This window comes from Furipterus horrens, unplaced genomic scaffold (genome assembly GCF_987537825.1).
Source record: "Furipterus horrens unplaced genomic scaffold, mFurHor1.1.pri manual_scaffold_17, whole genome shotgun sequence".
Classification (NCBI taxonomy): domain Eukaryota; kingdom Metazoa; phylum Chordata; class Mammalia; order Chiroptera; family Furipteridae; genus Furipterus; species Furipterus horrens.
The window spans coordinates 11468078-11482143 of record NW_028327187.1 but is presented as its reverse complement, the minus strand read 5'-3'; the positions used below and the strand labels follow the sequence as shown (position 1 = coordinate 11482143).

Here is a 14066-nt window from a genome sequence, read left to right as displayed (position 1 = left end):
TGGGGGCCCGGACTACAACCCAGGCATGTGTCCTGATTGGGAAGCAAACCGGCAACCCTTTTGTTTTGCATGCTGGCACTGAAGCCACCGAGCCACTCCAGCCAGGGCCTTTTTTTTTTTTTAATGGCTTAGTACTTTATTGCATGTATGTCCCAGAGACTGTTTTTAACAGCAGTTACATTTCTAGGCCAGATGATACAGGTCTGCTAAAACCTGCATAGTAGCCGATATTTATGCACTTCAGTAATGAAAAGTTAATAGAATACTATTGCTATACTAGTATTTAGAGACAAAAAAGGCAAGCTGAATTATGTTTTTTAATTTACCTTATACTGCCTCTTGGATGCTTGTGCTGAATGAAAAGCAGATATAATGGAGAGGTAGGTGGAGGCTGTACAATGTGGAAAGGGACTTCAGATACTATAAATATTAAAGATGCCATTTTAACTCAAAATGTAGTTTTATATAGATTTACCATATAACCCAGCAATTCCATTTATAGGTGGAATTTAAAAAGCCCAAGAGAATTAAAAACATGTCCATAGCAGCACAGCCAAAAAGTAGAAACAATCCTATGTCCCTCAACAAGTAGATGAAATATGGTACATCTATATAATGGAATATTATTCCACAATAAAAAGAAATGAAGTGCCCATATCTGCTACAAAGTGGATGAACCTTGAAATCATTGTGCTAAATGAAGGAAGCAAGTTCCAAATGGCCACATATTGTTTGACTCTATTTATATGAAACTTTCAGAAAAAAACAAAGTAAATGAGTGGTGGGCTAGGGATGGCAACCAAGATGAACTGCATGAGGGGTTTCTGGGGTGATTGAAATGTTCAAAGATTAGATGTTAATGATGCATGCACGACTCAGTAAATTTACTAAAAATCATTAAATTGTCATCTTGAACCAGGCGAATTTTACGGTATATAATTATACCTCAATAAAGCTATTTACAAAACAAAACATTGCTTTGCTCTTCCTTACTAGACCATTTAATAGTGCGCCAGCACTATATACAGTTACCAGCCAGGATTAGTTAATCTTTATAACAGAGAATCTTTTCCTGAAATAACTGGGAGAGGTTCCTAGTACAGTAACACCTGTAACACAGTAGGAGTTTGATAATTGTTTACTGAATATAGTGTAATAAATGAGGAAAATCTCTTACAGGGAACTAACCGGTCTGTCATTAGTGAAAACCAGAAAATGAAACTAAATCCCAGAAATAGCTGGGGCAAGGCAGACAATCCCATACACTGATTTGTCTGATGTAGAAAAATAAGTACAGTTACACACAAGTACAATGTTCAATACAATAATTAGTTATTCTATCCTTTGCAAGTTGTAAAGAATTTTGAAACCACTTAAAACAGGGGTGGGGTGGGGAAGGAATTGCTTTTATTTTTAGAAAGCAACAGACACAGTAAAGTCAGAAAAGTTTATTATCATCCATTATGAATAATTTTAAAACAATACTAGCATGTAGTCTTCATACAAATTCCTTTTAGGTATAAAAATAAGGATGTCAGTGTATGCTTAGGAATATCAAATCAATCCAACAACAAAACCCCTCTCTCAGACCTGTGGATCACACCTCTGTTTATGAGAGGACACAAGTTTGCCCAAACCAAACCTAGGCTTACATTTGGGGATTTCCCAGGCAAGAAGAGAGGGAGGCACTATTACATTTTTTAAATTTATTTACTTTTAGAGAGAGGGGAAGGGAGGGAGAAAGGGAGAGAAACGTGGATATGCGAGAGGATCAGTTGCCTCTTGCACATCCCCAACTGGGAACCTGGCCCGCAACCCAGGCATGTGCCCCGACTGAGACTCTGAACTGGCGACCTTTCAATTCACAGGCCGCCACTCAACCCAGCCACGGCTAAAAACCAATTTAAAAGACTTCAGTAGCTTAACAAAAAGCTCCCAGAAACACAGGTGACAGTCATGTTTCTAGCCACTTTCAACCATGAAGTCCTGTGAGCACCCCAGCAGCATCAATCAGAACACCCTGAGACTGCAATATACTTGAGCAATAAGTACTTTCACTTGACTGGCTTTGGAAAAACTCAAGGACTCTATGCAAGGGCAAAGGACACACATGCACACAGGCCAGTTGACTCCTACAGTCACCATAGTTCTACAACAGCAACCTCACGTTCCAAAGCACTTCCTGGGCCCTCATTGAGGGCCACCCTCACTCTTTTCCAGTTGACAATGCTCAAAGAATCCCTGCCACCACCACCCCACAGGAAGCCCTGGGGCACACAGTAGGAAATAGATACAGTACCTTGAAATTGAGATAGAAGGCGCGTGCCAGACAATCAATACTAGCCACCCTCCATCCTCCACAGCTTTAGACAATCAACTTGTGTAGAAATATACACCAACGAAGTAGTGTATGAAGTAGTGTATGAAGTGGAGGGTACCGTGATGAAGGGAAAACAAAACAACACTAGTCCCTGATGAGGGAAAAGGAAAACCAGAAGAAAAGCAGGAAGAATAGAGTTGACATACCCTTTTATCTTCTATCAATACTTGATTTCTCCTTGACCTCCAGGTTCCAGATTCTCCAAGAGGAGGGTCACCAGATTTAGCAAATAAAAATACAGGATGCTTGCACTAAATCTGAATTTCAGATAAACAGCAAATAATGTTTTAGTGTATGTCGCAAATATTGCACGGTACATTACTTACACTAAAAAAGTTATTTGTAAAAACTTTTATTTTAATTAAGTTTATTGGAGTAATATTGGTTAATAACATATAAGTTTCAGGTGTATGACATCTGCATACTCCATTGTGTGCTCACCACCCAGTCTAGTCTCCTTCTGTCATGTAAAATACTACTGTGTTTTTTCTGGCAACCCTACCCAGGAGGTTCAGTTAGCCTGAAGCTACTCTGTTCACGTCTTATATAAGAGCCACAGCAAGACTGTCACAGGGCAAAGCACAGACACTTCACCCACCACAGGGGGAGGCAGGGAGTATAGGTACGTGATCATTTTAGCTGCCAAACGCTCAAAAATCCAATGCTATTTTGGCAGGATGAGAGGGTATTTACAAGGTGAAGTTGTCAATCGCTATCTGCCAGGTGGAGAAGTTTTTCTTCCACATCAAATAAAGAAGGTCAGAAACGTTACAACTATGGAGAAGCAAGCCTACTGGGATGAGGAATCTGACTAATACTGCCCCAGGGCAGGCTGAACAACTCCAGCCCCCCAGGTCTGGAGATCCAACATACTCCAGCTCTCTTAGAGCAACTGAAAGACCTCAAAAGGCACATGAGGCTGAACAAGCACAAACGCACATATACCAAGATGTACAGAGGAGGGAGGAACAGGAAGAGAGCAAGGTAGCCTTTATAGTTAACTCAAGAGGAATGACAGCAAAAGAGAAGCCCTCCGAGGGACTCACAGAACTCCCTCACAAAGACTGGCAAGACATTTTGGTTGGTTGGTTGGTTGGTTGGCTGCTTGCTTGCTTGCTTTTATTTAGGGGGTTAACCTTCAGTGGTATTTCCTAAAATGGAAGGTGACAAAGAGAAAAAAAAAAAAAGCCAGAGAATCCTCAGAGACATAACTCAGCTTCTCAGAGGGATCGTTAATTCCATCAGGCCCATAGTGCTATCAAAATCTCATAACAGATCTGACCATCAGATCCCACATCCAATGCACTGTGACCAAGGGCCAAACCTAGCCTCCTGAGGGTGGAAGAGGAACAATAACAAGTCCATGACTAACTTTCAAAGATGTGAAAAGAACCACATTATGCTTTTTTTCATAGCCTCCTCCATGGGAATTCCTAGTTCCTATTAACCCAGCATCTCTAAAACTGTATTTTCAGATGTTAATAGGTATTACAAAGGACAAAAAAAAAAAAAAAGTTCAGGAAATGTTGCATACTTATTAAAAATTATAAATTCCTGTAGTAGAGAAACCGCTTCAGCTTTTATTTAAATAGCTGGTCCCTGGTTTATTTTACCACATAACATCTAGTCCCATCTCACTGAATTTTGGAAAATACTACTTAACCAGTTTTGCAAAAATGCCTCATCTCAAGAATGGGAAGGATGTGTCAACATTGGGAACATCAAGGTTCACACATAAAGTGGTTTTTAAAAAATGAGTACCAGAGCCTGGCCAAGATGGAGGCGTAGGTAGACTCACTTCGCCTCTTTGCACAACCATAAGGATTACAACCACCTGAAAACAAAACAACAACAAAAAAAAACCATAACTGCCAGAATAACAAACTATATGGAAGTCCACCCAAAGATTTAAAGAAGTAATACTCATCCAGACGGGTAGAAGGAGCGGAGACAGGAAGCTGAGGTGGAGAGGATATAGTGTGAGGAAGGTGAGGGAGACAAGTCATGGCCACCGGCTGAACACATTGTAAAAGCCAGGATAGTCACCTGGGGAGTGAGCAATCCCAGTCCCAGGCCAGCTCACAGAACCTGAAAATAAAGCCTCATAGCTTCTGGCTGTGAAAACCAGAGGGGGCTGGGGCAGCAAAAGAAACTGCCCATCTTCCTGAGAGTCTGTTTAGAGGCCCCCATGGTCCTAGAACCTAGGCACACTCACCCACTCTGGGAACCATCACCAGGGCAACAGCTAGAGGGGCACCAGTCACATATGGGAAGCAGGTGAAGTGACAGAAAAAGGGGCAAGTACTGAGCAAGTGGCATTACAGTATTCCCTCTCTGACCCCTTCCCACATACAGTGCCACCAGGTGGTGAAACGGGTCTAGCAGCACTGACAAATACCTAAGGGAGTGTAAGGGTCTACCTAAGACACAGAGGCAAACACAGCAGCCTGTCAAGTTGAGGAGACAGAGAAGTATGGCCCAAAAGAGGGAGCAGATCAAGGCTCCAGAGGGAGAACTAAGTGACAAGGAGATAGCCAAACTAACATATCCCGAGTTCAAAACACTGGTGATAACAATGCTCACAGAAATGATTAAGTACCACAAACACATAAGGGAAAGTGAAGGCTATACTAAGTGAAATGAAGAAAAATCCACACAAAACCAATGGTGAAGGGAAAGGAGCCAGGGTTCAAATCAACGACATGGAACATAAGGAAGAAATAAACAGTCAACCAGTACAGAATGAAGAAACAAGAATTGAAAAAAATGAGGAGAGCATTGGAAACCTTTGGGACAACTTTGAACGTAATTCTTGGTGTTCTGCTTTGTAGCAGGGTAAAGCACAGCCTGGACAGCTTCCAAAAATACCTCAAGTACCCTATCCTGCATCATAGCAGAACATTCCACATACTTCACAGCCCCCACCTGCTTAGCCAGGTAAGTGCCTTGCTGAGGAGTTGTGGGCACTAGTTTCTGTTCCTTCAGCTTCTCCACTGTCTCACAATCACTCTGACAAGTCCCTCTTGGTGCCTACCAGCATCCAAATCATAGGGGTGCCAGAAGAGGAAGAGCAAGAAATTGAAAACATATTTGAAAAAATAATGAAGGAAAACTTTCCTAATTTGGTGAAGGAAATAGACATACAAGTCCAGGAAGCACAGCGAGTCCCAAACAAGCTAGACCCAAAGAGGACCACACCAAGACACGTCATAATTGAAATGCAAAAGGTTAAATATAAAGAGAGAATCTTAAAAGCAGCAAGAAAAAAGAAGAGTTACCTACAAAGGGGTTCCCATAAGACCATCAGCTGATTTCTCAAAAGAAACTTTGCAGGCATGAAAGGACTGGCAAGAAGTATTCAGTGTGATGAAAGGCAAGGACCTACAACCAAGACTCCTCTATCCAGCAAAGCTATCATTTAGAATGGAAGGGCAGATAAAAGTGCTTCCCAGACAAGGTAAAGCTAAAAGAGTTCATCATCACCAAGCCATTATTATATGAAATGTTAAAAGGACACATTTAAGAAAAAGAAGATGATGAAAACTATGAACACTAAAGTGACAACTCACAACTATCAACAAATGAATCTAAAAAACAAGACAAACCACCAGAACAGGAACAGAACCATAGATACGGAAATCACATGGAGGATTATCAGCTGGGAGGGGGAAGGGGGAAATTAGGGAAGGTGCAGGGACCAAGAAGCATAATTGGTAGGTACAAAATAGACAGGGGGACATTAAGAATAGTAAAGTAAATGGAGAGGCCAAAGAACTTATGTGCATGACCCATGGACATGAACTAAGGGAGGGGGAATTACTGGAGGGAAGGGGATATGGGGTGGAGGGGGGCAAAGGGGAAAAATTGGCACAACTGTTAATAGCATAATCAATAAAATATACTTAAAACATAAGAGTATCAGAAAGTTTAAGTCAATGATTTGAAAACTGGACATCCTTGTCCTTCTGTGAGGCACTTGGCTCAATGTAACTATAGCCATGGAAGCTGAAATTCTATATAAAAGCAGACAGGCAAAAGTCTACTAAGAACACTACGAGACTGCTCTGCTTAGTTGTGGCCTGGCCAGGACAGGAAAGAACAGCGCTTGGTGGTGTGTCCTCTTACCACTTTCATGGGACGCGCGCGCGCACACACACACATGCATGCGCACACACACACATGCATGCACACACGCTCTCACACTCTCTCTCTCTCTCTCTCCCTCCCTCCCTCCCTCCCTCCCTCCCTCCAAAAGGTTCAGACCAAACTGCAAAGCAGCCATGTACAGACTAGTCTGTCTGTCTTTGTTCCCCCAAAAGCCCAGTAACCTGGAGCCTAGGGTTTCCAGGGGAACAAATGGCTCGGTTGGCATTGGTAAATGCTGTCAAAGGAATCCACCTGCCTTTTTCTCTGTGGATGCAGTCCCTAAGTACTACCCTTAAAGCTATAAGAGGACACACTTCTTGGTGTTCTTCTTTGTTACAGGGTAAAGCACAGCCCGGATAGCTTCCAAAAATACCTCACGTACCCCATCCTGCATCAAGGCAGAACATTCTAGATACTTCACAGCCCCCACCTGCTTAGCCAGGGAAGCGCCTTGCTGAGGAGTTGTGGGCACCAGTCTCTGTTCTTTCAGCTTCTTCACTGTCTCACGGTCACTCCGCAAGTCCCTCTTGGTGCCTACCAGCAGAACAGGTACATTGGGGCAATGATGGGACACCTCTGGGTGCCACTTATGCTTCACATTGTCATAGGAGGATGGGCTGCCGATGGAAAAACAAATGACGAATATATTGGTCAAGGGGTAGGAGAGCGTTCTCAGTCGGTCGTATTCTTCTTGACCAGCCGTGTCCCACAGGTTCAGGCTGACGGTCTGGCCATCCACAGATGTCTGGGCGCTATAGTTGTCAAAGACAGTGGGGATATACTCCTCAGGAAAGGTGTTTGTTGTGTAACTGATGAGGAGGCAGGTCTTACCCACTGCCCCATCTCCTACAACCACACATTTGATCGTCTGCATTCTTTCCTTGGAGTCCTACATATAAGAGAGAAATGAAGAGTGTTCCCAGATGCTTGGTTAATGAAGGGAGCTTAAGCTTCATAAACATTTCTCTCTAAGGCAGCGGTTCTCAACCTGTGGGTCGCGACCCCTTTGGGGGTCGAATGACCCTTTCACAGGGGTCGCCTAAGACCATCAGAAAACACATATATAATTACATATTATTTTTGTGCTTAATCACTATGCTTTAATTATGGTCCATCTGTAACAATGAAAATACATCCTGCCTATCAGATATTTACATTACGATCATAACAGTAGCAAAATTACAGTTATGAAGTAGCAACGAAAATAATTTTATGGTTAGGGGTCGCCACAACATGAGGAACTGTATTAAAGGGTCACGGCATTAGGAAAGTTGAGAACCACTGCTCTAAGAAGAAAGAGAAAAGGTGAGACCCACCCTCACCCCCCACTGCCCATCCCCTACACACCATAGAAGAACCAGCTGGGAAAGGTGGTACAGGACAGAAGTTCTTACCATGGACTGCTAGAGGACAGGCTTCAGTGGGTCGTAAAAGCCACCTCTGAAGTTGTATGCAATCGTATATGTATGCGCGTAAGTGATTTTTTTCTGGAAAGAAGATCCAAAGCTGTTATCAGAGTCTTGGAAAGGGCTGTGAGTCCCCAAAAGATTAAAAACCATTCATATCCTGGCTGATATGGCTCAGTGGACTGAGCACTGGCCTGTGAACCAAAGGGTCACCGGTTCGATTCCAAGTCAGGGCACAACCTGGGTTGTGGGCCAGGTCCCCAGTTGGGAGCATGCGATAGGCAACCACACACTGATGTTTCTCTCCCTCTTTTTCTCCCTCCCTTACCCTCTCTCAAAAAGTAAATGAATTTAAAATCTTAAAAAAAAAAGCCCTGGCTGGTGTGGCTCAGTGGATTGAATGTCGGCCTGCAAACTGAGAGGTCACTGGTTCCGTTCCCAGTCAGGGTACATGCATGAGTTGTGGCCAGGTCCCCACTTGGGGGCATGCAAGAGGCAACTGATGATAGATGTTCTCACATAGATGTTTCTTCTCTCCCTCTGTTTCTTCTCTCCCTCTCTTTCTCCCTCCCTTCCCCTCTCTCTGAAAATGAATAAATAAGATCTTAAAAAAAAAAAAAAAAAGTCCAAGCTCTGAGATCAGAACCCCTGGGGTCAAAAACCAGTCCTCTCTTTTCCTAAGCCTGGGAACTTGGGCAAATTTCTAACCTGAGGCTTAAATGAAAGAATGCAAGAGCAGTCATTATTAGTGTCTGCCACATAGGAAGCACTTATTGGGTTTCAGAAACTACTCTGACTTCATAAGTTATTATTCTTCTACTATGCTGCTAGAGAAGGCAGTAGTTCTGTAATGTGATTACAATGCTATACAACCAGGGGTCTCCATCCCTTCCCATCTTCTCTGAGTAAAACTACAGGTCATGGGAGCACCATATTCTTTGTCCATTTCTTCATGAATAAAGTACTTGGCAGTTAATGGCATGGCATGCAGTCCCCAACCAAGGGCTAGTTTCATGGAAGACAATTTTTCCACGGCGGAGTGGGGGAGGGTTGGATAACAGGAGGCGGAGCTCAGATGGTAATGCTACCACCCACCACTCACCCAACTCACCTCCTGCTGTGATCCTAAACAGGCCACAGAGAGAGGATATGCATCTGCTGCCCCCGCATCCGCAGCCTGGGGGTTGGTGACCCCTGGCATAGATGATCTCCAAGAAACATGTTTACTATGAGTTCCCATGTTCAAACACCCATATCAATACCCTGGCAATGCCCTACCTTGTCAGTGACCCAGAGCACTCCAATGTCCTTAGCTTCTTAACTACTGCCCTCCTTTCAGACCCAATCCTTAGTAGCGCTTCTTCAAGTGTCAGATGTAGAAGAAAGGGGATATATTGTCATATGTATTTGATTATAGAAAGAAATTGAGAATTAGTTCTCACCTTGGGAATTTGGGGTAATAGACATATCCCCTACCCCATTGTTTTAGGTCCCTACCAGAGTCAAAAACAAAACAGAACTCCTCTTGAGTCTTGGTAAAGAAGTTGGCCTTCTGAGTATGCTTCACACAGGCCCACTAGGGGTAGCTCTCTTCCCAATTCTGAACACGGCTCCGAAGCCTTTGGTAGCACAGGTCCCACAGCTAATGGTCCAGAGTATAACTCAGGACTAGCAGGCAACCCTCCCAGGGTAGTCACTGACCATCAGCTCTGCCCTTTTCTACCTAGGAATGGGCATAAGGATCCAACACACAAGGTCATGGGAAACAGAGCAAAATTACTACCACATTCTTTAACTTTCCCAGTCTGGAGTCATTTCTTTCTCTTCTGAATTCTCTAGCAATCACTGCTTGTATATCTCATCTTCCCAGCCTCCTCTAGGTATCATCGAGTGTCAAACATCTCAGCTCAAAGTGACTGCTTTCAGGACACCGTTGCATCTCAGGGGGTTGCTGAACCAGAGCAAAGCTGGGGCACAAAAACCACCCTGCACTCCAAACTCAGTTCCTCATCTCTGTAAGTAGGAAAAGGCAACTACCTTCACTTCTACTAATTTATTATCTCCATATACTCTTAGTATATATGATCTGCAGCTGGGCACTCCAGTCACACTGACGGCTGAGGGCCTAGATGATGAAAAGTAGCTAGAACACCTCAGGTCTGAAACAAAACTCCAAACATGCTCACCCACAACAAACTGCCTGCAAAAGGGAGGGTTCAGCACAAGTCCCAGGTACTTCAGGAGGCTGTTTTGTACAACTGACCCATTTGATCAGCCTACGTGTTCATTATACTATTTTATCTCCTTGTGTATATGTTTAAAATTCTGCAAAGTTAAAAAGTTTTAACCAGTATGGCTCAGTGGGTTGGGCATCGTTCCACAAAGTGAAGGGCTGCCGGTTCAATTCCCAGTCAGGGCACATGCCTGGGTTGTGGGTTTGATCCCTGGTTGGGGGCATATGCGAGACACTACTGATCAATGTTTCTCTTTCACATCAATGTTCCTCTCCCTCCCCCTTCCCCTCTCTCTAAAAAGTAAATAAATAAAGCCTTTTTTTAAAAAAAGATGGAAATCTTTTCATGTGCTACATCATAGATGAACCTTGAGGACCTGATGCTAAGTGAAATAAGCCAGTCACAAAATAGCTGAATACTGCATGATTCCAATTATATGAGTTATCTAGAAGAGTGAAACTCATTGAAATAAAAGTAGAGTGAATGGTGGTGGCCAGGGGCTGGAGGAGAGGGAAATGGGGTGTCTACCGCCTTCCAGGTTTTTTAAAAGATTTTATTTATTTTCAGAGAGAGGGGAGGGGAGGGAGAGACAGGAAGAGAAACATTGTTGAGTGAGAGAAACATTAATCCATTGCCTCTCCCTGTCCCCAACCCAGGTCCACTGCAACCCGCACATGTGCTCTGTTGGGGGAATCAAACCTACCACCCTTCCGTTCACAGGCTGGCACTCAATCCACCGAGTCACACTAGCCAGAGATAGTTTCACTTTTGCAAGATGAAAAAATTCTAGAGATCTATTGCACAGCAATGTGAATATAGTTTTTTTTTAAGATTTTTTTTTTTTAATTTTAGAGAGGGGAAGGGAGGAAGAAAAAGGGGAGAGACATCTGTGTGGTTGCCTCTCCCACGCCCCCCGCTGGGGACCCGACCCGCAACCCAGGCACGTGCCCTGACTAGGAATTCAATCTGCAATCCTTTGGTTCTCAGGCCCAGCACTCAATGCACTGAACCACACCAGCCAGGGCAATGTGAATATAGTTAACACTACTGTATTGTACACGTAAAATGGTTAAAAATACTGAAAGTAAAATAATACTTTTTTTTTAAAGTTTGGAAGCGCTGAGAAAAAGATTAGGAGTTAGAAAAGGAAGGCCAGTATTCTGTTTGTCACCTACATGAGAAAAGTTTGTTTACCTCAGTTCCAGCATCCAGCAGAATACTGTCCCCTCCCCATCACCACCAGTAACCACACTGGTGGTGTGATATAGTCCCAAGTACTATATCACGGCAATTAACCGCTAGCAGGGACTCAAAGGGCACAAAGAAAACAAATGGTAGAAGCTAACCGTCTTGTGGTAAAGGCAGGGCTTATAAAAGGGCAAGTACTAGTGCACAGTAATGTGCGGTTCAGAGGGAAAAAAGTTGCCATGGGGAAACAAAGGAAACTAAAAATCGAGTGCCTTCTATAGGCATTGTGTAAAGCAGGGGTCCCCAACCCCCAGGCCACAAGCAAAGGTCGCGGAGCTCCATCCTTTCTCCCCGCCTCCGCCCAATGCCCAGCAGGGGAGAGCGCGAAGCTCACCTGAGCTCGGCCTCCGGCTCCCCCATTCCACAGCGGGGGGGGGGGGGGGCGGGAAGTGAAGCTCACCTGAGCTCTGCCTCCTGTATCCCCCATTGCACAGCGGGGGAGTGAAGTTCGCCTGAGCTCCGCCTCCGGCCCCCCCCCCCATTCCACAGCAGGGAAGTGAAGCTCACCTGAGCTCCGCCTCCTGTCGTGGTTCCCCCACCCTCTCTCTCACGGAACCGGTCCGTAGTGCCAAAAAGATTGGGGAACGCTGGTATAAAGTAATTTGTACCCCTGTCTCTCGTTTTTAACCTCACAGTAGCACTGTCAAGTGGACATCAGAGCAGCTTAGAGATCTTCAGGGTGCCTCTAGGATTAGAAGGTGGGGAACCTGGAACTGCCAACACCCCAGAAGGCTCCCTTCCTGGTTAGTCATTTACTGTTAACCTTGGAATAGTTTCTTCTAAATCTTCCTGTCTCATCTGAGAAAGCATCCTCCTTCACTTGTATAGTCTGCATAGCAGGCACTTTTCTCCTAGGTTGAATAAACAATATAAAGGACCCAGTAACAATGAAGACAAGAATGCAGCTCAAAGTACTACTGTTTCTAGCTCATTCTCCTCCAAGTCCCACCCTTTCAGCAAATCTCAGTCTAATCCACTTGAAATCACTTTCCGAAAACAGAACAATTCCGCAGAAGACACCCCCCCATTTTTATTTACTAGTTTCTGCAACTTAAGTTATCCACTAAATTAGGGGGAGGTTTCTCACATTGAAGACTGATTTCTTCGATTCAGGTGCAGTCGAAGATAATTTCGGATGGCTGGAGCCGAAGGAAGCCGCGCGAACGCTCCGCAACCCGGAGCCAAGCGAACTATCCTGCGCCTGGCAACTTCACCACAGGGGCAATCCCAGTGATCCATCAATAGCCAACGACAAGCCCGCTGGGCATGTCGCTCACTCACATAACTCCTCCACCAAGGGTGGTGGGTTCTGGGACTCCATCTGGACTCTTGAGCCCGGAGCAGAGAGGTGACCCATACTGGACTCACAGAACTGGCTCAGCCTCCGAGGCTACTCACACAGCCCATGCCACCCTCAGATCCCTTCCATCCAAGGAGTGGCTCAGATACTAAGGTCCCAGGGATGGAGAGACTCGACAAAAGAGCAGATGTGGGCCCCGTTTTGGGTGGGGGGTGGGGTTTTCAGTAGATTACCCGGCAAAGTGGTGCTGTCCCACGCGGTTCAACCGGCGCCGGCAGAGCCTCCCGGCGTCTCTCGCTGGGCTCCAAGGGACCGCGGGCTCAGCGCCACATCCGGGCAGCGACCTGAGTCCCACCCCGTCCTCGGACGCAGTCTGAATTCGGAGCCCGGAGACCTCCTGGGAAGTGCAGTCCTGGGACCAGCCTCTCCTGCGCGTCACAGGATCCTAAACCACGCCTCCCGGTAATCGAGGATTGCTTAGATCCTGACCCCAGGACCAGGTCTCGGGTTCGAGGGTCTCCCAGTCTCACCTTTCCCTTGGCAAAGGGAGGCCACCCCTTCTTCCCCAGGCCCCCGTTTTTCCTCGGGACCAATATTAACATACAGAGGCGGTCAGGGCCCCTGGCTGGTGTGGCTCAGCGGATTGAATGCCGGTCTGAGAACCTAAGCATCCCCGGTTCAATTCGTCTGGGCACAGCCTGCGTTGCGGGCCAGGTCCCCAGTTGGGGGCGCGCGAGAGGCAACCAATCTACGTATCTCTCGCACATGGATGTTTCCCTGTCTTTCTCCCTCCCTTCCCTTCTCTCTAAAAATAAACAAATAAAATATTTTTTCTTAAAAAGAGGCGATTAGGGAACTGACAAATGTTAGGAAAGATAGCAGCGATAAAAGAAAATGAGGTAAGTGAGCGAATTGGTGCTGCTCTGTCACCATGAGTTTGTATTTCCCAGAGTTTTATATAAATAGAATCATACAGCATGCACTTTCAAGAACAGCTTTATTGAGATATGAAGCCTCGTATCAAACAATTCCCCATTAAAACTCCCCATTTAAATTCAATGGGTTTTGTATGTTATATAATTAGTTTTTATTATTTTATTTATTTTTAGAGAGAGGGTAAAGGCGTGAGAAAGAGAGGGAGAGAAACATCAATTGGTTGCCTCTCACACATCTCCAACCGGGGACTCAGCCCGCAACCCAGGCATGCACCCTGACTGGGAATCAAACTGCCAAACTTGGTTTGCAGGACAATGCCAAATGCACTGAGCCACATCAGTCAGGGCAAAAAACAAAAACAAAAAACAAACAAAAAAAAACACTCATTTTGTTGCTGGATTGTAAATTAGTATAAC

General features: G+C 44.9%; 1 protein-coding gene across 2 annotated transcripts; it reads right to left on the bottom strand.

The window, feature by feature from the left end:
- Nucleotides 1-1433: 1433 nt before the first annotated feature.
- Nucleotides 1434-13080, bottom strand: LOC149990509 (rho-related GTP-binding protein RhoG-like). Of its 2 annotated transcripts, XM_090264947.1 has the most exons (4): nucleotides 12948-13080; nucleotides 7921-8013; nucleotides 6957-7415; nucleotides 1434-2637 (listed from the first exon to the last, which is right to left on the bottom strand). In XM_090264947.1, exons 2-4 carry the CDS (start codon nucleotides 7921-7923, stop codon nucleotides 2632-2634), a joined length of 468 nt encoding a protein of 155 aa, XP_090121073.1. In that variant the 5' UTR covers nucleotides 7924-8013; nucleotides 12948-13080; the 3' UTR covers nucleotides 1434-2631. The 2 variants fall into 2 exon arrangements, with proteins under 2 accessions (XP_090121073.1, XP_090121072.1); XM_090264946.1 differs by lacking the exon at nucleotides 1434-2637 and having other exon boundaries at nucleotides 6662-7415.
- Between the last annotated feature and the right edge of the window lie 986 nt (nucleotides 13081-14066).